The sequence below is a fragment of the Lissotriton vulgaris genome, chromosome 7 (genome assembly GCF_964263255.1).
Source record: "Lissotriton vulgaris chromosome 7, aLisVul1.2, whole genome shotgun sequence".
Lineage (NCBI taxonomy): Eukaryota > Metazoa > Chordata > Amphibia > Caudata > Salamandridae > Lissotriton > Lissotriton vulgaris.
The window spans coordinates 756354201-756379593 of NC_141695.1; the positions used below are offsets into that span (position 1 = coordinate 756354201).

Below are 25393 nucleotides of genomic sequence, written 5' to 3' on the forward strand. Positions count from 1 at the left end.
ATTCATAACTGGGTGCCTGTGTGACTGGTGATATCACAATTTAAAACTGCGGGGAATCATTTCAACAGTTTGACCCGATAGTATTTGACCGCAAGGGTTAATTCAAGGTGGATCGTAACAAGCTAGATTCATTTCCATGATTAGGCCGGTTTGTTCTTATATAACCCAGTAAACAAGAAGAAATTCCAGTAATGTAAACATCATTAAGCAAGAACGCAGACACCTTCAACTGTGCACGCATACGTGTTCATTCATCACGTGTGTTTTGGCTAGATTCACTAGGAGCTGAGCGGAGGAGTGCCCTCGTGATTTAGGATTGGATTAATATCGGGCGTGTAGCTTACCCGAGTGAACGGGCTGAGACCACAGGTGTTAAAGGTGGCTGAGTTGCTGTGATTCGCCTGCAGGGAAGACAACGCATGCAAGGTTGGTTAAGGGTTCTTTTAGATGGTTGCCGGGTCTCATATTACGCTACTCACGAGTTTGTACCTGTTGGGACGAATTGTATCGTCTAATGGCTGGGGTCCGGGCAGTCTCCGTTGGAACTGCGGGATCTGGTTTAATTCCACCGGGTGGCGGTAGCTGTTAGGAAGGGGAGAGTGGTTAACTAGCGGTTAAAAATCCCCGCGTGCTAATCCGTTAGTTATCTGCGGGAATGAGGGGCAGCTTCTTGAGCGCTTACCTTCAAGGCGAAGTTGCTCTACTTGGCATCAGTCTGCGATGAGTGAGCCGGGGGAGCGATGTCCCATCCATGTGCTGCCAAATTGCAGATGCGCCTATCCTAAGGAGCCAGATAGCTTAAAGCGGCGTGCACGGTGATGATAGAAAAGAAGGAGGGACAACGTTTTTCGGCCGCCATATTGGATTGGGGCTCTTTGGGATCTATTCTCCAGCGAAAAGGTCCGCCATCTTGGAATAGTTAGCGGGGAGGGTTTGGTTTTTTGGCCGCCATATGTGAACACTGCACAATGGACCTGTGACCAAGTAACCATGTTTCTCCAGTTTGGAATGGATACCAAGGTGGGCGAGGGAAGGGATTACATCTGTGATGGCGTACAAGTGACAGGTGTGAGCTACACAATTGTGATGTGCCGTTATATTTACAGGGCGTGTCTATTTGTGCTGACGACGACGGCGCTTCATTGGATAAATCAACAATAAATAAAATTATCAGAAACCTAAAGAAAAACTAGAAAAAAACGATGGTTAAAATTTGCCAGTGATAGCCATAGGAGTCATATTAACTGGTCACAGGTCATGCGGATACATCGAAATCTCTGAGTGTGCCAACTTACAGGCCTGGGAGAGGCAGTTGGTGGGTTACAATAAACTGGTCCAATCCTCTGCTCGGTTAAGACCGTTTTGTATAGTGTCAAATTGTATCATTGTCTTAAGTTCCTCCCTGTTAAGCATCTAGGCAATGTTACCACCTCTGGCTGGTAGTTTTACAACTTTCAGGATTGTCCATTTCATGTCGTTTTCATTATGTCCAGCCGCGACGTAGTGGTCCACCAGGGGGGCGTGGCTGTTTTGCACCTGATTCGGCTCCTGTGCTGACACATAGAGTTTTGGGCAGGGGCATTCTATAGCGTAGACAACATTAGATGAATTACAGTTTGAGAATGAGCGTCTTTCAACCGTGGTGTTGTTGTGGGTGAATTTCTTGCCCTCCACCGTGTACTCACAAACATTGCAACATCCACATTTCACATGGCCTGTGATAGGGGGTAAGCCCCAAGCACTGTCAAGTGTGGCTCCCTGTGTTGTTGCTGGCAATGCTGCTCGTACCAGACGGTCTTTTAGGTTTTTACTTTTGCTAAATGCAAATAGGGGTCTCTCAATGTTTTATAGTGCCAGCATTCAGTGTGGGCCAATGTTTTATGATTGACTTTCTAATTTTATTAGAAATTGGTGAAAAAGTTGTGACACAGGCAATTCTTTCTTTTTGGTTCTTGTCTTTAGGAGACAGCAGGACTTCTAGCGGGCAGTACCACGCTCGCTTTGAGGCCTGTTTTACTATCCTCTTGGGGTAGCCGCGATCTTTGAGTTTGTTAGAGAGTGTTGCTGCCTCTCTGAAGTAGTCAGTTTTACAGGAGCAATTGTGTCTAATCCTGAGTAACTGGGAATATGGTAATGAATCCCTCAGGACCCTGGGGTGGTTGCTCTTATAGCTCAGGAGTGTGTTGCGCTCTGTGGGTTTCCTAAAGAGTTGAGTCAGGAGCTCACCCTCTGCGTGGTAAATGGTGAGATCCAAGAACGCTATTGAAGATTTGTCATGGGTTAGCGCAAACGTCAGCCCACAGCAGTTATTGTTAAGCCAGTATAGGAAGTGGTACAATGTTTCATTGGTCTGATTCCAAATGAGGAAAATGTCGTCTATAGATCGCCTCCATATTTTAATGCCAGAGAAGAAGGGATTTGATGGTGTCAAGATGGATCCGGTTTCCAATTGGTCCATGAATAATATAGCCAGATTGGGGGCAAAAATGGCCCCCATGGAAGTGCCCTCAATCTGCTGATAATAGGTGTTATCAAAACAGAAAAAGTTTCTCGTCAGACAGAGTTCCAGTAATTGGAGAATGAACAGGGTGGGCACTCTATGTGGGCGTGGACGAGTGTCAAGGATCCTTTGGATGACAAGCAGGGCTGCGGTTTGTGGGATGTTCGTATATAATGATTCCACATCTAAAGTGCAGAGTGTCTCATGTAGGGGATCAAATTCAAGGTGTTCTACAAGGTTGATCATTGACATGCTATCTCTCACATAGCATGCCGTAGATGGAACAAAGTCTTTGATAAAGAAGTCTACATAGGCTCCCAGTGGTTCCAGAATTGAGCCACATGCTGATACGTTCATACGTCCTGGAGGACTTGTGAGACTTTTGTGTATCTTAGGCAGTGTGTATATTACCGGTAAGCGGGGGGATTTGGTGTTAAGGAAGTTATATTCTTTTTTACTTAAATAGCCATCCTTACAGGCTTGGGATGTCAGTTTGGTAATTGTCTCTTGGATTTGTTTAGTGGGATTTCCAGATAGCCTTTGGTAGTGGTTAGTATTATTCAGTTGACGCATAATTTCTGCCTTATATGCTTCAGTCTCTTGAATAACAATTCCCCCTCCCTTATCTGCACTTTTAATGACTACACTATTGTTGCATTTTAGTGTTTCAATAGCGTTTTTCTCTTGAAGGGAGATGTTATAAGGAATGAAAAGTCTACTATTCTGCATGGTGGCAAGGTCACTGAGTAGAAGTTTCTCAAATGTTATAATCTCGGGGGTACCATTGCAGATGAGGGTGAGAAGGTTGATGGAGGCCGGAAGGGTGTGTAGGAATCATGCACTGGGCTTGGGTGCAGTTGGAAGAATGCTTTTAAACGGATTGTTCTGAAAAATCTTAGTAATTCCGTTTGCAGTTCCATGAAATTGGGGCGGATGGTTGGGATTTTTAACCGCTAGTTAACCACTCTCCCCTTCCTAACAGCTACCGCCACCCGGTGGAATTAAACACGATCCCGCAGTTCCAACTGAGACTGCCCGACCCCAGCCATTTGAAGATACAATTCGTCCCAACAGGTACAAACTAGTGAGTAGCGTAATATGAGACCCGGCAACCATCTAAAAGAACCCTTAACAAATCTTGCATGCATTGTCTTCCCTGCAGGCGAGTCACAGCAATTCAGCCACCTTTAACACCTGGGGTCTCAGCCCGTTCACTCTGGTAATCTACACGCCCGATATTAATCCAGTCCTAAATCACGAGGGCACTCCTCGGCTCAGCTCCTAGTGAATCTAGCCAAAACACGCGTGATGAATGAACACATGCGTGCACAGTGGAAGGTGTCTGCGTTCTTGCTTAATGATGTTTACATTACTGGCATTTCTTCTTCTTTACTGGGATATATAAGAACAAACCGGCCTAATCATGGAAATGAATCTAGCTTGTTACGATCCACGTTGAATTAACCCTTGCGGTCAAATACAATTGGGTCAAACAGTTGAAATGATTCACCGCAGTTTTAAATTGTGATATCACCAGTCACACAGGCACCCAGTTATGAATGACCAGTCCTCTCACGATCAATGCACAGTGATTAGAGCATGTGAAGTCGATTCCGAGTATGTTTGGTACACAAAGGACATGTACTATGTTGTTGCGCAGGACTATCAGTTTTTAATTCAGCCACCGGCTGTTTTTCTTTTCTCTTCTCTCCCCTTTTTCCACCCCATACAGGCGGTTGTATTTTATCATGCCAGGCAGGCAAATGTTGTTAATGTCAGTCCTGATGATGGCCCCATGTAATTAGAGCATAAGGGATCAAAACGTCGACTTCTCACAGTGCTTTCACAACCTAACTATTGTGTTTAATCCTGTTGTGTCTAGCACTTTTTTGGCATTACTTTAATTTGACACTGATTTAAAAGTGGCCAACAATGCTCGTTTTTTGCCTGTAAGACATTCCCATATTTGTTGTTTGTTTTTTCCCCCAAGTATGGTACAGGATTGTGCCTTACAACCATTTGTCCAAATGTGTTTGCATTGATTAAAAATAAATATCCTGTCCGGCTGGGCAGTGAAAAATATAGTCTCCTATCATGGCCTATATTTCATTCTCCTCTTGATCTTCATAAGCTAAGGACCCTTGTCCTTGATAGCACTGATCACCCACGGTCCTCAGCAAACTGTTTGGGTTCCCTTGTTGTATATTAAAAAAAGTGTTATCGACAAGGCCATCCATGCAAACAGACCAGACTACTTTGCTTAAAGTTGACATTCTTCCTGGTTCACGTGCACAACTCACAGTTCCTCCTTTGATGTGCTTCAAGTCTAGAAAACCCCACCGAATGCACAAGAAAACATGCGGTCTACACACATGCTACAAGCATCTACAATGTTTTTTTACCTCTGCAACCAAAAATTAGTGCTTCAGTAAAAATCTCATTCTCCTATTACCCACTGGCTTCCCCCTACCCCCCCCCCCCCCCAATGCTTCATCCATCCCCTCCACCTAACCTCCTCACATTGATGTAATATGCTGACGTCTTGCTATGTAAAGTTATCTCAACATGTTTAAGCTACGTTGCATGAAAGTCATGCATTCCTTCTGCTATGTATAGTCCTTCTTTGCTTCTTGGGCCTACGTTTTGCCTTCGAAAATACCTACAACCAAACCTGTAAAATAAAGAACTGCAATTAAAGCAGTTATCGATAGCATTTTGAATGTGGTTTGTACTTATTCACTTCAGTTAATTTTTTTTGTAAACGCCTTTCTCGTACCTGTTGTGGCTTACAGCTTTCATATCTATGTTGTGGCGGGATGCAACGTCTTTTCCTTATGAATGCCTGATATCGCCCACTTTGTATTTCCTGCTAGATCTACCATCCTGCAAGAGAGCAAGTCTTTGCTCAAATGTCCCTCAGTATCCGATCAGGCTGTTGCTGAAGCTCTCTGTTCCATTATGCTACTGGAAGACAGTTCTCCACGTCAGGCTCTCACAGACTTTCTTCTGGCCAGAAAATCAGCAATTCAGCAGCTGCTCAACCAGCCACATCATGGTTAGTGCCAATCGTCTTCTATGAAAAATTCTCGTTCTCCTCCCAACATGTGTTAAGCCCCATTGCTAAGGAGGGTTTGACTTCTTTCAAAACAGGTTTACAGATGATTGGTTCATTCACATTTAACAGAATGTACCGAACTTAACTAATGTTGAATACACTGTTTTGCTTAGCCTGACACTGTTGAAAAAAAATGTCTGTCTCAGCCATTATTGATTCTCCGTTTGCTATGTATACACATATATGTTCTGTTTTCTTTGCAGTGTTGCATATGACACCATGGGAAAATTCCGCAAGTAATGTATGTAATGTTTGTAGCACTATGTTAATTTGGAGAAACTCACGATGAAGCAGGCCACTGGTGTGTGGTGCATAGCCAACAACTAGAAAGCAAGTGATGTGTAAGGGGAATTACCTACTTTATTGGGAGCACATGGATCACGTGTGGTGTTGGGAGCAGAGATAGAGAATTAGCAAGCATTCGTAAAAGTACAAATAATAAGATCTGAGGGGTGGTTGTCGCAGTTATGCTTTTTGCCATTGTGGGCATTGTCACTAACATAATAGCATAGTTTGGCATTAAAACAACTTGGAAATAATTGGGCAACCTGGCCCTCCCAACAAGTTGAAATCAAATTAATGTCTTCCAACAGTAACCAGTGGGTGATTCTGAAACAAACATAGGAGGCTTCAGATTTTGGATCAGGAGTCTAGGATCGTCAAAACAGGACAGCCACACAACCCTTAGATGGTGGCACCTGATGTGGGCTGGTGTAGTTCTGGAGAGACCTGTTGTGAGACGCCAAAGTGAGCCAATACAATGCAGAGTGGCTTGAGAGGATGATGTAGGCTCGGGACTACGCGCTTATTTCATCCTAGGATAGAGCAACTGAGTCAGCAGTTCTTCCAGTGGAAGACCTACAACAGCCCCCCTGGTGTCGGAACTGCCAAAGTTCTGCTTATCCAGGCATGCTGAAAACGCATGTTCTGACCCCAAGAGAGGCGGCTAACGGTGTCGACCCTGACACCTCAAAGGATTCCTATGTTGAAAGAACCACAGGTGGATCTGGAGAGGATACAGGAAAAATGAGTGAACAAGGAGCAGACAACCATTGTAGGAAAGCATACATATGGTCCAGGCCCTGGGATGGAATTAGAAAACTGACACCAGCATGTGTAAATGCAATGCATGAAGGTGCTCGACAAAAAGTCGGCAAGCACCCTTTCCATGTTTATCTTTTTCTATTTGTGGCTTGTATGTTTATTCTGCGCATCAGCTGCTGTAGCAGCAAATTCACACGATGTAGCTCTGCCCAGTGCTAGTTTCACAAATGTATTCTTAGTTTTTCAAATACTGCTAAGGTCACCAGATCAACAGTCTGCTGTGCCGGATCAAAATCCAATAAGTTTGGTAATACACCTACTGTCCCCAACATCAGGGCTTCCCCAACATAAATCTTACAAGAACACGGAGTCGGCTGGAACACATATTGCTGCATAAATGCACCGCAACATCTCTCAGACACAGAAATACGATACAGGGTATGATGAGACTCTTAGAACGAAGTCATGCAACGTTTGTAGATGTGTTGTGTTTTGTAACAGGGTTACAGTTTGTGGACTTATAAGTAGGTTGAGGAGTGCTAAAGGGGTGCCCTTCACATGTGTACAAAGCTGTTTGCACAGAGGGAAGGACTTTTAACGCTTTTGGTATAGAAGTGACGCTCCCATAAACCCTCATCTGGATACATAAATTGTTTGACTTCATTCAGGAAACGGTGTCTAGAGTATTCCATATTAACCTAAGACACACACTAATAGTGCAGTGAGACCTCAACAGCTGAACTCACTCCAAAATCAACCTGTTGGATTCAGATCTGGCAAGCATCCCAAACAGGGTATCCAGACGAAGTCTCACGAGAGACTAGGATTTATAGGACCCCCAGCCCAAGACAGATCTCCTCAAAAACATATGCTAGGAAAACAGAAATCCCACTATATAAGCCAAAATTAGCACAGTGGTGATAGATGGGACTGCTGCATGATCACCAGAGAAAGCTGACTGACAAAGTGTAGCAAATGGAGGAGTCAGTAGACCAGATTCGCTCCACTACAAGTACTCTGCAGAAAAAAAGGACTTGACCTGACAGAGACAGTGACCTTTCTAGAGTACTGGATGGGATGGGAGAGTCTGAAGGGCGCAGCAGGCGTAGCCACATCAGAGTTGTAGGACTTGCGGATTAAGTATAGGGGCCCAACATGGTCTCATACCTCAAAAACTGGCTGATCACCAAGGTGGCACCTCAGTCTCTCCAAGTTCTTTACAGAGTGGAGGATCTCACCTGCGCTCCGAAATATCTAAGTTCAATTAGACCAAGTATAGGTTCAAAAAGAATAGTAAATAGAATTGCACATAATCCGGTTATGACACAAAACACAGTAATAACACTAAGGTTGTAACCAAAAGTTGCTGGTCACAAAGGGACTGTAATCATTCCTCAAAACCTGGTTCAAAGACTTCAGCACATCAGAAACTCCAACACATCAAAAAGAGTCCAAAATTATTGTCCACAAAGTCTATATCAGGTAGTAGAATTCTTCTTTATTCTTAATTTCTGTTAATTAATTAATTAATTAATTAATTGCAAGTTTATATAGCGCTAGGATCGACTCCCGGAGGAGTATCTCCGCGCTTCGACCGCTGCGAAACCCTTCCTGGCTTCCCTGAGAGATGGTCCCTTAATGGGTATCTCCAGGGTGAGACCAGGCATCCCCGGCGGTCTGGTGGGGCCGTTAGTGCAGATGAGGCAAGCTTATGCCCAGAGTTGCCGAGTGTGATCGCTGATCAGAGTGGGCACCGAGGCGAGAGAATTATCGAGTCCGCTGACCCTGGTCCAGAAACCTGCCGCGTCGGGAATCGAACCCTGGTCCCGGGCCGTCCTCTGCTCTCGGGTCTGCCGCCTCTAACCAGTGAGCCACACTACTGCACACTGTTGCTTGATGTATCAAACTTCTATAGATTCAGTTCACAGCCATCACGTGTTTTGTCTGGCCTGTCACATTAGCCAATGACTTCATCAGGGATGTGTTATAAACATCAAATGAATATATATTAATACACTATTGTAGTTCCGAAGTCATTAATAGCAACTGAAAGGTAAGTTAGATAGAGTAAAAGATCACACTAGTATACTCCAGTGATTATGAGGAATATAAGAAAGAAAAGTCTAACACGCCACCAAGGTCATAGGATCACCATTGTGCACACCATATTGCCAAGATAAGGTTCAAATATGACCATAGTCACCTTTCAACGTAAACAAAATAACGTCAAAGAAGATTCATCTCATCCTCTAGACTAGTCAGTGGTTTTCTTGTCCTCTGTTTTCTTGTCCTGGGCATGGACACCAACTATCCTCAGGCCCTGGTCCTCCTCGATCTCTCCGCCGCCTTTGACACGGTTGATCATACCATCTTACTTTCCCGTGTCAGAGCGGTGGGAATCAAGGGCTCGGCCCTGATCTGACTGTCCTCCTTCCTGCATGACCGCTCCCAAGCAGTGCAATTGGGTGATTATTCTGCGGATTTCCGTGCTGTTCAATGCGGGGTACCCCAGGGTTCTCCCCTTTCCCCTCTGCTATTTAACTTCTACATTGCCCCACTTATTTTTGCCCTTCAACAGCTGGAGGTCTCCGTTTACAACTATGCGGATGACCTCCAGCTTATTTTCTCCCTATCTTCCTCCCCAGAGTCCATATCAAATTTTCACTCAGTCATGACCTTCATCCAAGACTGGATGAATCACAACCACCTGAAGCTAAACCCCGACAAAACGGAGCTGGTGCTGACGGGTGGTTGCTCCAGTCCTTGGTCTTCTCGCCCCCCTCCCTAGGCTCCCCCCCCACTCCACACAGAATGATCAGATTAAACACCAATTCCATTACCATGGCATTGATGTAGTAAGAGCAGACAAGAGAGGCGGGGACAGAACCCTCCGGTTACGACGCAGGGAATGCATGTGGATCTTGAAACTTAGGGCGGTCAAACGGCCTGAATTTAGATTCTGAATTACAATACCATTTGGGTCACGGATTATGATGTATTATGTATTATACCATAATGTAGACATATAATAGTTGTCTATAATGTATACCCTTTAGGCCCACTATGTATGAAGACTGCAGTTTAAGACGAGCAGGTGTGTGAAGACATGTGTTTAGTACATTTGAAAAACGAGAACTTCAGGCTATTACGAATTCTCGCGTTATTGTGAATATTGTATCTATTGTATATGATTTTGGGAAAGTTTTGTGTATTGTAAGTAGGACGTGTTTTCCCTTTGGCACTTTTTCCTTTACTGTCTGGTCCTTTGGAACGGTAATTGGACGCTTGATATAATATACTCTTCTTACTCTTAATACTATAAATCTTGTCCCTCTATATCTTGTTCTATCCCTAACTCTACCTAACCCTACTCCACGTCGCATCTCCTCATTGGTAAGAATATGCATATATAAAACTCACGTCCATCAAGAAGAACTATCGGTAGCACTAAGTATAGGAGGCTGTTAGACCCATGCTCTGATACATGGTTCGATACTGGCATTTATTTTAAATTTGTACCGATCAATATATAATTTCGAAAAAAGGGGGGCGATATAATTTATAATCCAAGATTTGGGATTACGGTATACTGATGCGTTATCTTTTTCCATTTAAGAAGATTAGCTATACTGGAATGTAGGAGACTGAATCAATAGCAATTATACAGACCGTACTTTTGACACAGTAGGAGGGAGTCGGATTGAGTACTCTTGTTCCTATGTGGATCGGATTGACAATATAGCAGATCCTTAGTCTTATAATTATAAGATTTAGAAGTCTATAGATGAGAACGTATTTTCTTCGATAATTGAACATTACAATATGGCGCCCATGCACGCTTTTAGTATAAATAGACACACAAACATGGCGACCGTGTTGCACGCCGGATTTGAAATAGACGATACGATGCTGTAACTTGGTGAGTGGGGACAGATGTTCTAGCTATATTTGTGGCTATATATAGTACCAAACACGTTATAAAATACGTTGTTTTGTGTTTTTCTTTCTTGCTTTGCGGTGATGATACGACAGGTCTGCACAAGATACGGAGGTGGAGGGTGAGTTTTAATTTCGGGAGTTACGTGTACAGGGAGTAAGTGTACCTTTGTGGTATTAAACTGATGGATTCCCCCATTGTTTATTATTAATCCTCAGGCCACTTATGACGGAAGTTTGAGCCTGAGGTAAGTTTGACTCGTGTAGGGAGTTGATATCTCTAACAATGGGCATATATTCCCAATCTTAGAGTAATTGTATATTCATTTTAATATTTTCACATACAGATACCTGAGGACTCTTTGAAATATTTCATTACTAATACAAAGGTGACATTGAATAGAATATAAGAATACAACCCGGTAAGGTGGAATAGCAAGGAACTTATAATAATTGCAACTTTCATGGATCAACCGTAACACGATTGATAATTTTAATTAAATCTTTTACTACAGATAAATACTATTCCACGTGCAACGAGGAGCCGATTTAATTGCTCTTTCCCTATAGCCTTTGGGAAATGATGTGAGATATATATAAATGGTGAGTTTAGAGGGAAGTGTTATCTACTGCTATTTCCTAATATGGGATAGTTATGGATCTATGACTGGGTTATATGTGGCGAGGACAATCGGGTAGGGTATTGCAGTTAAGTTAGAACAAATTACTTATCGGATGTATTTGTTATTTAGAGGACAAGAAAACCGCTGACTAGTCTAGAGGATGAGATGAATCTTCTTTGACGTTATTTTGTTTACGTTGAAAGGTGACTATGGTCATATTTGAACCTTATCTTGGGCAATATGGTGTGCACAATGGTGACCCTATGACCCTGGTGACGTATTAGACTCTTCTTTCTTATATTCCTCATAATCACTAGAGTATACTAGTGTGACATTTTACTCTATCTAACTTACCTTTGAGTTGCAATTAATGACTTTGGAACTACAATATTGTATTAATATATATTCATTTGATGTTTATAACACAGCCCTGATGAAGTCATTGGCTAATGTGACAGGCCAGACGAAACACGTGTTGGCTGTGAACTGAATGTATAGAAGTTTGATACATCAAGCAACAGAAATTAAGAATAAAGAAGAATTCTACTACCTGATATAGACTTTGTGGACAATAATTTTGGACTCTTTTTGATGTGTTGGAGTTTCTGATGTGTTGAAGTCTTTGAACCAGGATTTGAGGAATGATTACAGTCCCTTTGTGACCAGCAACTTTTGGTTACAACCTTAGTGTTATTACTGTGTTTTGTGTCATAACCGGATTATGTGCAATTCTATTTACTATTCTTTTTGAACCTATACTTGGTCTAACTGAACTTAGATATTTCGGAGCGCAGGTGAGATCCTCCACTCTGTAACGTTAACTTGCCACACTGTTGTGTGGTTTTAGAGGATAGTCTGGTAACCACCCTCTCTCTCGCTCACCTAGCTGTACCACTGACTTAAGAGTTTAGTGTCATTTCCCTCGTGATATTTTGAGCGCCCTTACCTGCGTGGTTACCAGTGGTAATTTGCCTCTCCAAGTTCTTCATGCTGGCCCATTTGGTGCCAGGTAGTTGCCCACTTCCAGGCTCGCTCCACATGCCTCTGGCAGCTCGATTTCTGCACTACCGGGATCGATACTGCATTAAGTATGGTCCCTGGGTCAACTCTATCGAAAATAACCTATTTTCAATCTTTCTAGACTAAACTGCAGAAGTGCAGCAAAAAACTTCCTTCTTTAAGGGCAAGAAACTCCTGTGAGAAGTAGGAGTGTGGTACATGTTGCTCTTTCTTGCGGAGTTGAAGATCACACTGAAACACAAAACTTACTTTTTCACCGAACGATTCCATGTGTGGGGTTGGCTCCAGCAGGAAAACACAAAGGAAACACATCCCCCTGAAGAGAGGAAGGAGGACAGCATCTGAATGTCTGATGAATGAGTTCCATAAATAAGATTTAAAATATCCTCATACCTAAACCCAAAGGGGCCTATGTGACATTCCTGCGGGAGATGCATTTTGTGAAACTAATTGATTCTAGCGCTTGTGACAGGGCTAATTGTTTACCCCTAGGTAATCTTATGCAGAAAGATCATTTATATGGAGAAGGCCGGGGGGTACCATTTGCTGCTTCCCCTTTCCATATATTCAGGAAGGTTGATTTGTCGTCATTAGGGGCAATTGGATGGAAATTCAATTGTACTTGGTAATCTGTATATACCACATACAAACCAGATTATCTCTCTGATCTCTTCTCGAAAGTAGCCCTATGGCCCCATATCCCAGTTGTGCTGACATGTGACTATAACTGTCCTAGACATTGCACTAGGTCACTTCCATCCCCCACTCGTGGGGCTGATTATAGAGAGCTGCCCAATAGTTGCTTAAGTGAGTAACAGATGGGGGACATGTAGAAACACAGAGAATGCTACGAGGGGAACCGGGAATATATCCTATTTTCCCCAATTCATTACCTGCATGTAAGGCTAGACCGAATACTGTTCTTGACAATCCGTTATCCCTCTGTGGTGTTTTCAGAGTACCTTGTTGTTCAATGTCAGACCATAATTCTCTTCTACTAGGTAACAGATGGGACAACTCTCTGTCATCCCCACTTTGAGACTGCTGGAAACTAAGCTGGGTGATGGGGCATTTAGAGACTAGGCAGGACATTGGAGGGGGGAGGGGTGAGACTGCGTCTTTCGCTCTTCTCTTCATCCTTTTTTCGTTGGAGGTGCCCTGTATCAGGGTTGGGGTAAGGTTCTAGGATGGAGCCATATTTACCCTACAGATTGAATCTTCTGACGGACGTTGGTCACCTCAGAAGTCTTTTGACATTTTTCTTCTTTTATGTGGTTCAGTATTTTTGTGGAGGTGTTGGGGGTTGGTTTTGGGACTGGGGTTGTTTTTCGGGCTCCGCATCAGTTCTCCGGATAGCTAGGTGTATGCCGGGCCCGCTGACCGCTTCCTGCGCTTCCTTCAGCGCTCCTGCCCTAGGATGTTGTGCTGGCACTTCCCTCCCTTTTAGGGGTTATGGGTAGAGATCTGAAAATTGTAAGCCTGAATAGGCCTAAATAACCCTGTCAAGCTTGTGGCCATCTTTTCCTTGTTGGAGAATGCAGACGGCGATGTGTGCCTGATGTAGGAGACTCATCTCCTTTCTAGGGACACTAGGAGGATGACGGACAGGCGGTTTCCTGTGCAAATATGGTCCTCTGGTCCAGTGAAGAAACATGGGGCAGCAATTCTCTTTAGTGCGCGGGCGCATTTCAAGATCCTATCCCAAGTGGTTGACATCAGAGGGCGGGATGTGGCTGTCTGGGTGCAATGGGGGGACACCTTCTGCACTTGCGACACAAATTCTACCTTAGCGGGGACGCATGTTGGCGCACAGGTTGAAAGCTTGAGTGCGGCAGTTGGCCATTTAATCCATTAGGGACTCTTAAGCAGTGGAACATACCACTGATTCCCTCATTGTAGAATCCTTTTGGCAGTTCTATCAGAACTTATATCAGGGGGAGGCATCGGACTCCGAGCAGGAGGCAGCTTACTTGGCATCTTGCGGCGTTACGCCTCTTCTTAGGGCTTCGGCGAATGCTCTGGATGCCGCGATTCGTATTGAGTAGGTCCTATCCGCGATTGCACGCCTGAAACTGGCCAAGTCCCCAGAGCTTCTTGGCCATCTTTTATAAAACGTATTGTGTGGAGTTGGCTCCCTTTTTAGCACGCCTTTTCAATTCCTTTTTGGAGGTGGGGTAGGTGACCCCTTCCATGTCAAAGGCGGCCATCACAGTTATTCCCAAGCCCGGGAAGGATCCTACGGAATGTGGATCGTATAGCCCGATCTCGTCCTTGACCGCAAGCTCTTTGCCAGTATCTTGGCGGCACGACTTAGCCCATTGATGGACGGCATCATAGACCCTGACCAGGCGGGCTTTATTCCAACGCGGCAGGGGGGGGAATAACACTAAAAGACTTCTGCGCCTCACGGATCTGGTTCACCGCTCTAGCGCACAGGCCTTTTTCTTATCCATACACGCAGAGAAGTCCTTCGACCGCGTAGACTGGACATATCTGTTTGCGGTATTGAAAACCTTCGGTCTGGGGGATAACTTTGTGCGATGGGTCGGCTGCCTGTATGCAGCTCCGAAGGCGGCGTTGCGGGTGAATGGGTGCAGATCTGCCCTCTTTCCTATCACCAGAGGGACGCGGCAGGGGTGCCCCTTATCCCCGTTGCTTTTTGTGCTCTATCTGGAGCCTTTTGCCCAGCGGGTTCGGACCAATGGGGTTATATTGGGGATCTGGTTTGGCTCAGACACACACAAAATTAGCTTATATGCTGATGATGTGATCCTCTCGTTCACGCAGCCCCACTCTTCATTGCAGCATCTGTCGGCAGAACTTCTCACATTTGGCAAAGTGGCGGGGTTTAAAGTTAATTTCTCCAAATCGCAGATACTTAATGTATCCGTTCCTGCTGCTGAGGTGCAGGATCTGCAGCAGAACTTTGCCTATCAGTGGATACATTCCGATATTCCATACCTGGGAATCCGTCTCACCCCATCTATAGCAAAAACTGCTTCTCTTAATTACAAGCTGTTGGTGGACCAGACAGCCAAATCACTGTCAGATTGGTCCCATCTTAAGTTGGCTTGGTACGGTAGGCTGGTGGCAGTCAAAATTATGGTGCTCCCTCGTATCCTGTACTTTTTCAGATGCTCCCATTAAGCCCTCCACCAGGTGCCAGCCAGAAGCTACAGAGGCTCATTAATAAGTTTTTATGGAGCAATAAAAGGCCACGGCTTGCCTTATCACTTCTCACGGCTCCTAAGACCAGTGGTGGGATGGGTTTCCCCTTAGTGACGACGTATTTTCAGGCGGCATGCCTGCGGTTTGTCCTTGAGTGGAACAGGCCCTGGTCTAGCAAGCATTGGAATTTCATGGATCAGACGGTAGCGGGGTGTAATGTTTGGCGTGAGTTGTGGCTTCCCTGTAAGCACAGAGCTTGGGGTCTTTACTCCTCCCTGGTGACGTCACCGACGCTGAAGGCTTGGGACCACCTCGCACAGCGCAGGGGTTGGACTACTTTTCTGTCCCCTATGACACCCATCATGGATAATCCGGATTTCCCTCCGGGTTGTGCGTCCCCGATTATTCCAACGCTGGAGGGAAGAGGGTTGTAAGAGGGTGGGCTCCCTCTTTGACCTTGATGGCCTAATTCCGTTTTCCCAGCTTTGTCAGGACTATTTTTCTTTCTCGGAGGCCGATGCTTTTCCTTACTCTCAAGTGGTGCACTGGGTTACTCAACCTCCTAACATTGCGTCTATGTCCCGTCCTATGACGGCTTTTGAAAAATGGATAGTCTGCAAGAAGGATGATCACAAGCTTATACCTGACTTGTATGGTATGATTATGGCGCATCCTAAAGCTCTACCTACGAAAGCGCGGGTTCGCTGGAAGACAGAGCTGGGGCGCCCACTGTCGCGTAAGGAGTGGATGTTTTCTATCGTGCGCACCACACCACTGCCAACGTAGCAGGCACTAAGTCCGCCTACAAGGTGGTTGCTTATTGGTATTATACCTCAGCTCGCATAAAGGCATGGGATGGGACGAACTCGGGCCTCTGTTGGAGGGGGTGTGGTTCCCCAGGCACCTTGACGCACCTTCTGTGGCACTGTCCGAAGTTAGAGCGGTATTGGAAGGTGGTCCTTGATGACTTGGACGATGCCTTTCAGATCGCATTCTCTAGAACACCTGAGCATGCGCTATTAGGGCTTCCACATAGCAAATCGTTTCCTTTGCGCTCGCTGAGGCGTAGACAAATCGCCCTAGCCTTGCTGGCAACGCGCCTAGTCATTCCGGCGCAGTGGGGTTCCCCAGACTCACCTGACCCGAGGGACGCGATACGAAGACTGTGGCATCTTTTAGCTATGGAGCGGCTATCGCTGAGTATGGTTGGAAAGGGGGCGGAATACGCGGAACTATGAGGCCCATTCCTGCATCTTCTATCTAGGGTCTTGAGGGAGGTCACTTGCCCGAAGTACTTACTGATTCTTCAACTTATTCCTCTGGAGCCTTGGGGACCTGCTAAGGTGGTCTGAGCTTTATAAGACTAAGGAGTTAGGTCCTGGTGGGGTACGGGGTAGGCTGGACCCTATTAAACTTTAAATCACAAAAAAAATTCCTACACCCGACATGCTTAACCAAAATTATTTATATGGAAGGGACACGCGCAGTGTATGAGTTTGACCTGGTATTTTTATTTATACCCATTTACTTTATCAAATTTTTCTATAACTTTGGGGGCGTGGCTTGGACGCCGAGGAAGATGGCAGCCTAGTGCGTATCTCCTCCCGTGGCGAAGTACCAAGCAAGGGACTGGAACCCTTTAAATCGATCGGCAACCACGGAGATAAACATTTAGACCGATCGGAAGGTGAGGGGCTTACATGGAGGCTACTTGAGGGCGTGATGACCCTCTAGAAGTGCCCTTACACGAATCCGGCGCTGTGACCACGGCCGAAGCAGGGTGAGGGCGGAGTCTCGGCAGCACCGACGGCGGCAGCCCCGGCGGCTCTCAGCGGACCTGGCAGCTCCGACGGAGGAATAAACGGAGTAGCGGATCAAGTGCTCGCACAAAGAGACACCAGACAGCGCCTTGCAGATCGTTCCAGGTTTAGTGAGTACAGCCTGTCCCCTTTACATATCGGCAGCCTGAACCAGGAGAGGAGAGAGACTAAAACAAAATGGCGGGCGCTACTCTGCCGAAATTATAAACAGCGCGCAAGTGACACTGCACAATAATGAAACACTCTTAACGGCATTGTGGCAATGTAGTTAGGGCAATGCCTTTATATGATTCACAGCCAAGCAAGTTCTAGTCATGCTGACCTCTGCAGTGAGCTCAGAATCAATCCATTCATCAGGAGGCAGGCACTCATTTAAAATGGCGGGCGCACCTTCCAACTAATGCAGGTCTGTCCTTAGAGTGCAGTGGAAAACGTTTATGCAGTGATAAACGCTTGTGCAATGGTCCCACTATGTATTTGGCACTAAAGAGAAGTAAGAATCACAGTGGGAATAACTACTAATGTGGAGATACCTACCAATGCAACTAATGCAGCTAAAAAGCAACTCCTTAATACCGCGTTAATGCAACCAGTGCAGCCAGCAGCATCTAGATAGAGGAGGATTGATCGCACAGTGAAGCCTGATTCGAAGAAAAGTATCGGGTCTGAACCAGCTGTGACTGAAACGAGAAGGCTTAAAAGGGAGACGTAGTGAATGCACTAGCTGTGGAAAACGTACTAACTACAACTGGCAGTGATATCTTCTAATCAGACGGTCTCATCTTCAGCTGCACCATGGGGGACAAGGAACACTCGAAGAGTCTCAAGCGACTCAAGGCTGAACAATCAAGTCCTCTTAAAGGCAGACAAGAAAAAGGCGACGCAATTGATATGATACTGAGTAGATTAGACGAGGTGAGAGATCTAGCAAGATCAACCAGGGACGAGGTCGTAGCCATCAGACAGGACATAAGGGACACAAACATACGGGTGGCTGAAGCCGAGTCAAGGATTAGCCAAATAGAGGATGCGCAGACTACAACATGCGGAGCCCTCAAACGATTGTCTTTAGTCTCAGATCAAACCACGAGAAGATTGTCTGAGTTGGAGGATAGGAACCGGAGGGGGAACCTCCGAATTTTTGGAATTCCGGAGGGATCAGAAGAGTCCTACACCTCCTGCGTACAGTTTTTAGAAAACTGGTTCACACAGGCCACGAACATCACCTTCCATCAACCGCTAGAGTTTGATAGAGCCCATCGTGTCCCAGGCAGAATAATGAAAAACCAGAGGGGTCCCAGACCTATCGTTTGCAAACCATTGAGATATCAGCACGTGGAGCTGATACTGACTTTCATCCGGAAGTGTAACCATATCCTATGGAAGAACTCAAAAGTCTACATCTCGCAGGATTACAGCAAGGAGACAGTCGAGCTACGGAAGGCGTTCCTGGCCCTTCGTCCACAACTTCAAACGAGAGGTTACCAATATGGATTCGTTGGTCCTTCCAAATATAGAGTGTCACTGCATGGATCCACACAGATCTTCACAGACCCACTAAAACTCAAAAGACTCCTGGGCAACCAAGATATCCAAGACATGGACACGAATGGCCCAGCTGATGAGAATGCAAATGATGGTATTGCTCCACCTCCCTCTTCAGCGTCTGCCTCAGCAACAGCGACAGCTTCAACGACTACTCCTGCGACGGCATCTGCGACTGCCTCGGCCTCTGCTTCAGCTACGGCCCAACGTTGAGTATCCTTTGTTTTATTACTACCATGCTCCATGTACGCATATCTCTGACAATGCTATTGCCTAAAGTTGTGTTCACTATCGTCTGTATGTCAGTATTGATTGCCTCCATCTGCTACATACAAGATTTAAGGGAATCTGCAATCAACAGACTCTAGAGCTGATCAGGTCTCCATTGACTATCTGCTTGGGTCCTAAGATCCACATACTATTACACTGAGGGAACACTGAGGGAACAGTCTCGGATGTCTACATGATGGAGAGGATAAATATTGATATTCTTACTCCAGAAACTTTGAATTTGTATGCTGTTGTCATTGCCACGGTTATGCTATTGCTGTTGTCATGGTCATGGTCATGTCAACAACAACGCTTTGCATGCAGATCGGGTATGTTTAGACAACCATTGCCTTCTATTACACAAAGTTTAATGCAAAAACGCTGAATACGTTACATGATGTTACATTATATGTTCTCCAAAACCAAGTTAGCCTCTTATTACGTCAGACTAGCCATGTAACTAGCCATGTAACTGCCAGAAGGGCCAGTATTAGCTTGTTCATGTTATGTTATGGTCACACCTGCTGTGATAACTCGTAGTAATTTGATATGGTATAGAATTCCAGTTCCAACTTCTGTAAGTGCATTATTACCCACGGGAAGATAATGCTGTTGTTATTTTTCTCGAGTCGCCATACCTACAAGTTGCTTTTGGGGAGGGAGGGGTGGGGGGTCTAGGGGTTGGGGTTGGGGTGTATGTGGGGTTGTGTATATTTTGGTTTTATTTAATGTTCTAATTTTCAGCAGTGGTTGCATTTCGTCGTCAATCAATGCGCACTTCTCTTACAATGTTACAAAGAGGGATTGTACACTAGCATGTATTGCGCTGAAGGTTATGCCCACAGCCAGTATAGTTGATACTCGAATTGCCATTATAGGGAACAGGAGCACAAAGGAGGATGGGAACAAAGCGCAGGGAGTAAATTTACAATCTTGGGATACTGACGGTAATACACTCTAAAAAGGACTACACCCTCGTCAGTGATTAACACACCGCTGGGGGTGCATCAGATGGGGAAACTGAAGACAATCTCCCTTAATGTCAAAGGTCTGAACAATCCAGTAAAGCGCCAAAAGATCTTAGACTACCTACGCAGGCAAAAGGCAGATATAGCATTGCTCCAAGAAACAAAATTGGAGGCCAAACAGTTATATACTCTTAGGAATAGATTTTTCAGGGAAGTCACGGGCTCAGACCCGGTTGGGAAGAAGAATGGGGTAGCAATTCTGATCTCCAAAAAATCTAACATTGACCTTCTTTCATCTACATCTGACACGAAGGGGAGATGGGTCTCAGCAAAACTCCTGAAGGATGGGACGGAATTCTATATTACAAACATATACGCACCGAACACATGTGACTTAAAGTTTTGGTCGGACCTTACAAAACAAATCGGAAAAATCCCGGACTCTGCAGTCCACATCCTGGCGGGTGATTTTAATCTGCCACTTGACCCAACACTGGACAGAGATTCGCGTTGTCCCTTCCGTAGTAATAAATCTCATAGGGCCTTCAAAAATCTATGTCAGCAATTTCACCTGGTAGACTCCTGGCGCCTACAAAACCCGGTTGGCAGGGACTATTCATTTTACTCCTCGCCCCATGACTCATTCTCACGGATTGACTATCTGTTTATCACACAGAACGCTACACCCAGATTACTAGAAACCACAATAGAACCAAGACTTGTGTCCGATCACTCATGCATTACACTCACCATATCAGACATAAAACCGTCTACCCGTCAGGCAACATGGCGACTCAATGATGAGGTTCTTGAACACGAACAACACCGAGCAACTATTGAATCCGCTATCAAAGAATACCTGGTACACAACACGAGGGGGGATACCTCCGACTTAACTAGGTGGGAGGCGCTTAAAAGTACTTTGAGGGGTGTAATTATCAAAATTAAATCTGCCATGAACAAGAATCATAATGGAAAATTAGAGGAGCTACAGAAAGAAATTTCAAATCTGGAGACTAAGTACCTGCAGAGCAGAAAAGCTGAGTTACTAAATAAGCTAGCCAATAAAAAATACGAATATAATAAAATTGTAAGTGAAAGGGCAGGGGTCTGGCTCGATAGGAGGAAAAGGTTCAAGCTGTGTGAATCAAACAAAGCAGGTAAAAGTCTGGCGGCATATCTCAAATTTAAAATACAAAAAAATACAATAAACTCCATAGCTGATAACTTGGGTGTTTCCCATTCTGACCCAGCCAAAATTACAGACCTCTTTAAAGAATTTTACGAGAAACTCTACTCCAAGAATGCAGAAGTGGAAAACCAAAAGATTAATGAATATCTGAATAACTGCAATCTCCCTTCCTTGTCTGAGGAAGAACAAACAGACATAAACGGCCCGATCTCGCTAACGGAAGTCCAGTATGCCATTAAATCTCTAAAGTGTGGTAAAGCCCCGGGTCCGGACGGCTTTTCCGCGAAATTTTATAAATGCTTTTCCATGTCAGTCGCACAGCCCCTGCTCAACATGTTCGAGGAAATAAGCGAAACAGGCGAAGCTAAGGGCACCCTCTCAGAGGCCACAATTGCAGTTATCCCGAAAGAAGGGAAAGACCCCACCCTAACTAAAAACTATAGGCCCATTTCTCTCATAAACCTTGACTGTAAACTATTTGCATCCATCCTGGCGGCACGTCTCCAGAAAATACTACCAAAACCCATACATTCTTCCCAGGCGGGATTCATGAAAAACAGGTTGTCTAGTGACAACACCAGGACACTAGCACATGTATTAGAGAAAGCGAAACTACTATCTACCCCCACAGCAGCAATAACACTAGATGCTGAAAAAGCATTCGATAAAGTAGATTGGAGGTTTCTGGAGGCTGTGCTCCATAAATTTAATCTAGGCCCATCACTCATAAAGATGATCATGTCCCTTTACTACTGTCCAGTAGCGAAGGTCAGGGCGGGTGGGTCGCTCTCGTCACCTTTTCGACTACACCAAGGCACAAGACAAGGTTGTCCCCTCTCCCCGTCACTATTCGTGTTGGCGATCGAGCCATTCCTATATCAGATTAGACATAACAAAAATATAGCTGGGATTCCCTTCAACGACTGTGTCATAAAGTTAACAGCATATGCCGATGATGTATTGGTAGTTTCAGAGAAAGCGAATGAAGCAATACCGGCCCTACTCAAGTCGATTGATGAATTCTCTAAAGTTTCCGGATACAAACTAAACAAAGACAAGACAGAAGTCAAATCGCTCAATAATCTGGGAACTAAGGACATGATAGGAGATTCGGGACTCACATGGCAGCCGGGCTGCTTTAAATACCTAGGGTTAGATTTTGATAGCGACCTAATCTCCACAATCCGCACTAATGAAAAATCAGTGTTAAACAAAATACAAAAGCTTCTAGATGGATGGTCCCCTAAATATCTATCCTGGTGGGGCAGGGCTGAAACCCTGAAGATGATGGTAACCCCCTTAGTTAATTATATAGCATGCATGCTTCCAATGACTTTCTCTGATGACTTTGTCAACAAGGTGGAGAAGTTGTTTGGCACGTTTCTGTGGCAAGGGAAGAAACCAAGGATATCAATGAAAAAGCTACAACTAGCTAAAGAGAAAGGCGGCCTGGGTCTCCCGAACTTCAGACACTACCAAACAGCGTTCTTATGTAAACAAGGTGCTTTATGGTTAATCAAAGATTCAGAATATACTCCGCTGTGGATAGATATTGAAAAAGCAATATTGGACAGCATCCCTCTCGTGGCCCTACTCACCATGGACCTTACACATATACCCCACTCCAAATATATTCTTTTAAATACAAGAAGGGCTCTCCTGAAACTTGACCAAGTAAACCACAAAGGCCTAAAGATCAAAAAATCCACATCAATGGCTCTCTGGTACAACCCACTATTGAAAATCAACGGAACACCGCTCCGGTGGGCCCACTGGTCCACGAAGGGTATTAACTTAGCAAGTGATCTCTTTGAGGGATCTGATCCCCTTCCATTCTCGTCCTTACAGACCAAACATGCCCTTGCACCATTAGATTTTTACGACTTCCTGAAGCTAAAGGCAATACTCTCTGCACGCTCCTTGTCCTCATCTATGCCATGGTTGTGGCACTCTGCTCCACGCATCTACAAATCTGGGCATTTCGTCTCAAAGGTCTATAAAATGCTCCTCCCACTTCCGCAGAAAACTAACAGGAAAAATGAGATGAAATGGGAAACAGAATCGAACACGACGGGTATGAGCTTTGATTGGGAGATAATACACACTACTGCATTTAGAAACAAGATTTCCCCTATCCTATCACAGACTAAATTCATGTTAATTAACAGAGCGTATTGGACTCCTGAAAGACTCTTTAAGACGAATCTAAGGGAATCGCCAACTTGTTGGAACTGTGATGCAGGGGTGGGGGACTTGGCTCATATGTTATTTAATTGCACCCTACTGAAAGGCTACTGGAACAGAATATTTGATTGTATTACACACATCTTTGGTTTCAATCCACCTAGAGAGTTTGCGTATGTTCTACTGGGGGTTCAAGAGCCACGTCTGGTCAATCCAGCGGATCGTCAACTCCTTGATCTCCTACTCACCTTGGCATGCAAGGTTGTTCTATGTAAATGGAAGAACCCCTCAGAGGTGACATTCAAAATGTGGCAAGACTGGCTGTCCTTCCTAAGAGGCGCAGATAACCCTGTGCTACACTCCTCAACGAACCACTTCTCCCATAAAAAGCTCTGGAGGGCCCTGGATGCTTCCTCCTTTTCGTTTGATCCCCCTTAGAGTAATGACCTACCCTCTAGTCATCCTGTCCTAACCAGCAATCCCCCGAATTAATTAATGCTTGTCCCGTAAAAGCGCCTTCTGATGGTCTCGCAACTGAATTGTATTCATGTCTGTATGATTTGATGTCACAACATGTCCACTGCTGATGTCTCCTTTTGTTTATTTAGGTTTGTCCATGTCACTTATGAGTTAATGATTCACCCACCATTTTACTTCTTTTTATACTTTGCCTGTTCAGGCCTTGAATATGTTGAATCATTGTAATATCCTTTTTTACCTCTTTGATCCTTATTGTACTGTATTGTCTTGTACTTGTTTTGTTCCTGATTTGAAATAAAAATGATTTGAAATAAAAAAAAAATTCTATAACTTTTTTCCAAAATTTCACCAAAAAGGAAAATACATTCATAATATTTACATTACAGTACATGACTATTTACAACCACATATTTACAAATTTCATACATTCCACAAACAAAACTTTTTACAAATATACATGAAAGATTTATAATTTCATTATATCGAATCAATCGCAATCAAAGGAAAAAGACAAAGTCAAAACAAAGGAGCAAAGCCAAAAGATGGAAGTAACTTATAAATCAACCTTGACTGATTAAAAAAACTCTTAATGATATTGCTTGCCCCTCCTGGTGTGCCGACGCATTTCTAGTCCAGGGAAACCAGTTCCCGGACCTTCATCAGGGCTTTGTCAGTTTTCTGTATAGAATGCAGAAAAACATTTAAGATTTATTACTAGATTGGACCTACTCCTATATCATGTTTTGCACAATTCATTTTATGAAGGAAGTACCTATCTTTAGTTGGTTATTTCCCTTGAAGGTCAGAAAGCTGACAAAGCCCTGATGACAGTCCGGGAACTGGTTTCCCTGTACTAGAAACGCGTCGTTACACCAGAAGGAGCAAGCAATATCATTAAGAGTTTTTGAATCAGTCAAGGCTGATTTATAAGTTATTTCCATCTTTTGGCTTTGCTCCTTTGTTTTGACTTTGTCTTTTTCCTTTGATTGTGATTGATTCGATTTAATGAAATTATAAATCTTTCATGTATATTTGTAAAAAGTTTTGTTTGTGGAATGTATGAAATTTGTAAATATGTGGTTGTAAATAGTCATGTACTGTAATGTAAATATTATTAATGTATTTTCCTTTTTGGTGGAAGTTTGAAAAAGGTATAGAACAATTTGATATAGTAAATAGGTATAAATAATAATACCAGGTCAAACTCATACACTGCGCTTGTCCCTTCCATATTAATAATTTTGGTTAAGCATGTCGGGTGTAGGCACTTTTTTGTGATTTAAGGTGGTCTGAGCGGCGCTTGGGGGGGGGGGGGGCTATGGGCAGTAGAGAGTATGAGAAGGAAGGTAAGACTGATTGGGAGGTGGGTGACAGGGGAGGTTTGGGGGATGGGGGAAAGGGGGTTTCCTTTGTCTTTGTTTTTTTTTTCTTGTTCTCAAAAAGCCGTAGCTTTGTACTTGCACTGGCTGCTTATCGCGGCACAACATTTTCCCTCGCAGGGTCGCCCTCCGGGGTGTAGGCCTGAACG

General features: G+C 44.4%; 1 protein-coding gene across 2 annotated transcripts in view; it reads left to right on the forward strand.

The window, feature by feature from the left end:
• The window catches only part of COG1 (component of oligomeric golgi complex 1), a 181753-nt gene that overhangs the window by 60227 nt on the left and 96133 nt on the right, over window positions 1-25393 (forward strand). For both annotated transcript variants that reach the window (XM_086930983.1, XM_086930984.1), the window contains exon 3: window positions 5374-5555. In XM_086930983.1, the coding sequence (XP_086787109.1) occupies window positions 5374-5555 (182 nt within the window). The remainder of the gene's footprint in view (window positions 1-5373; window positions 5556-25393) is intronic.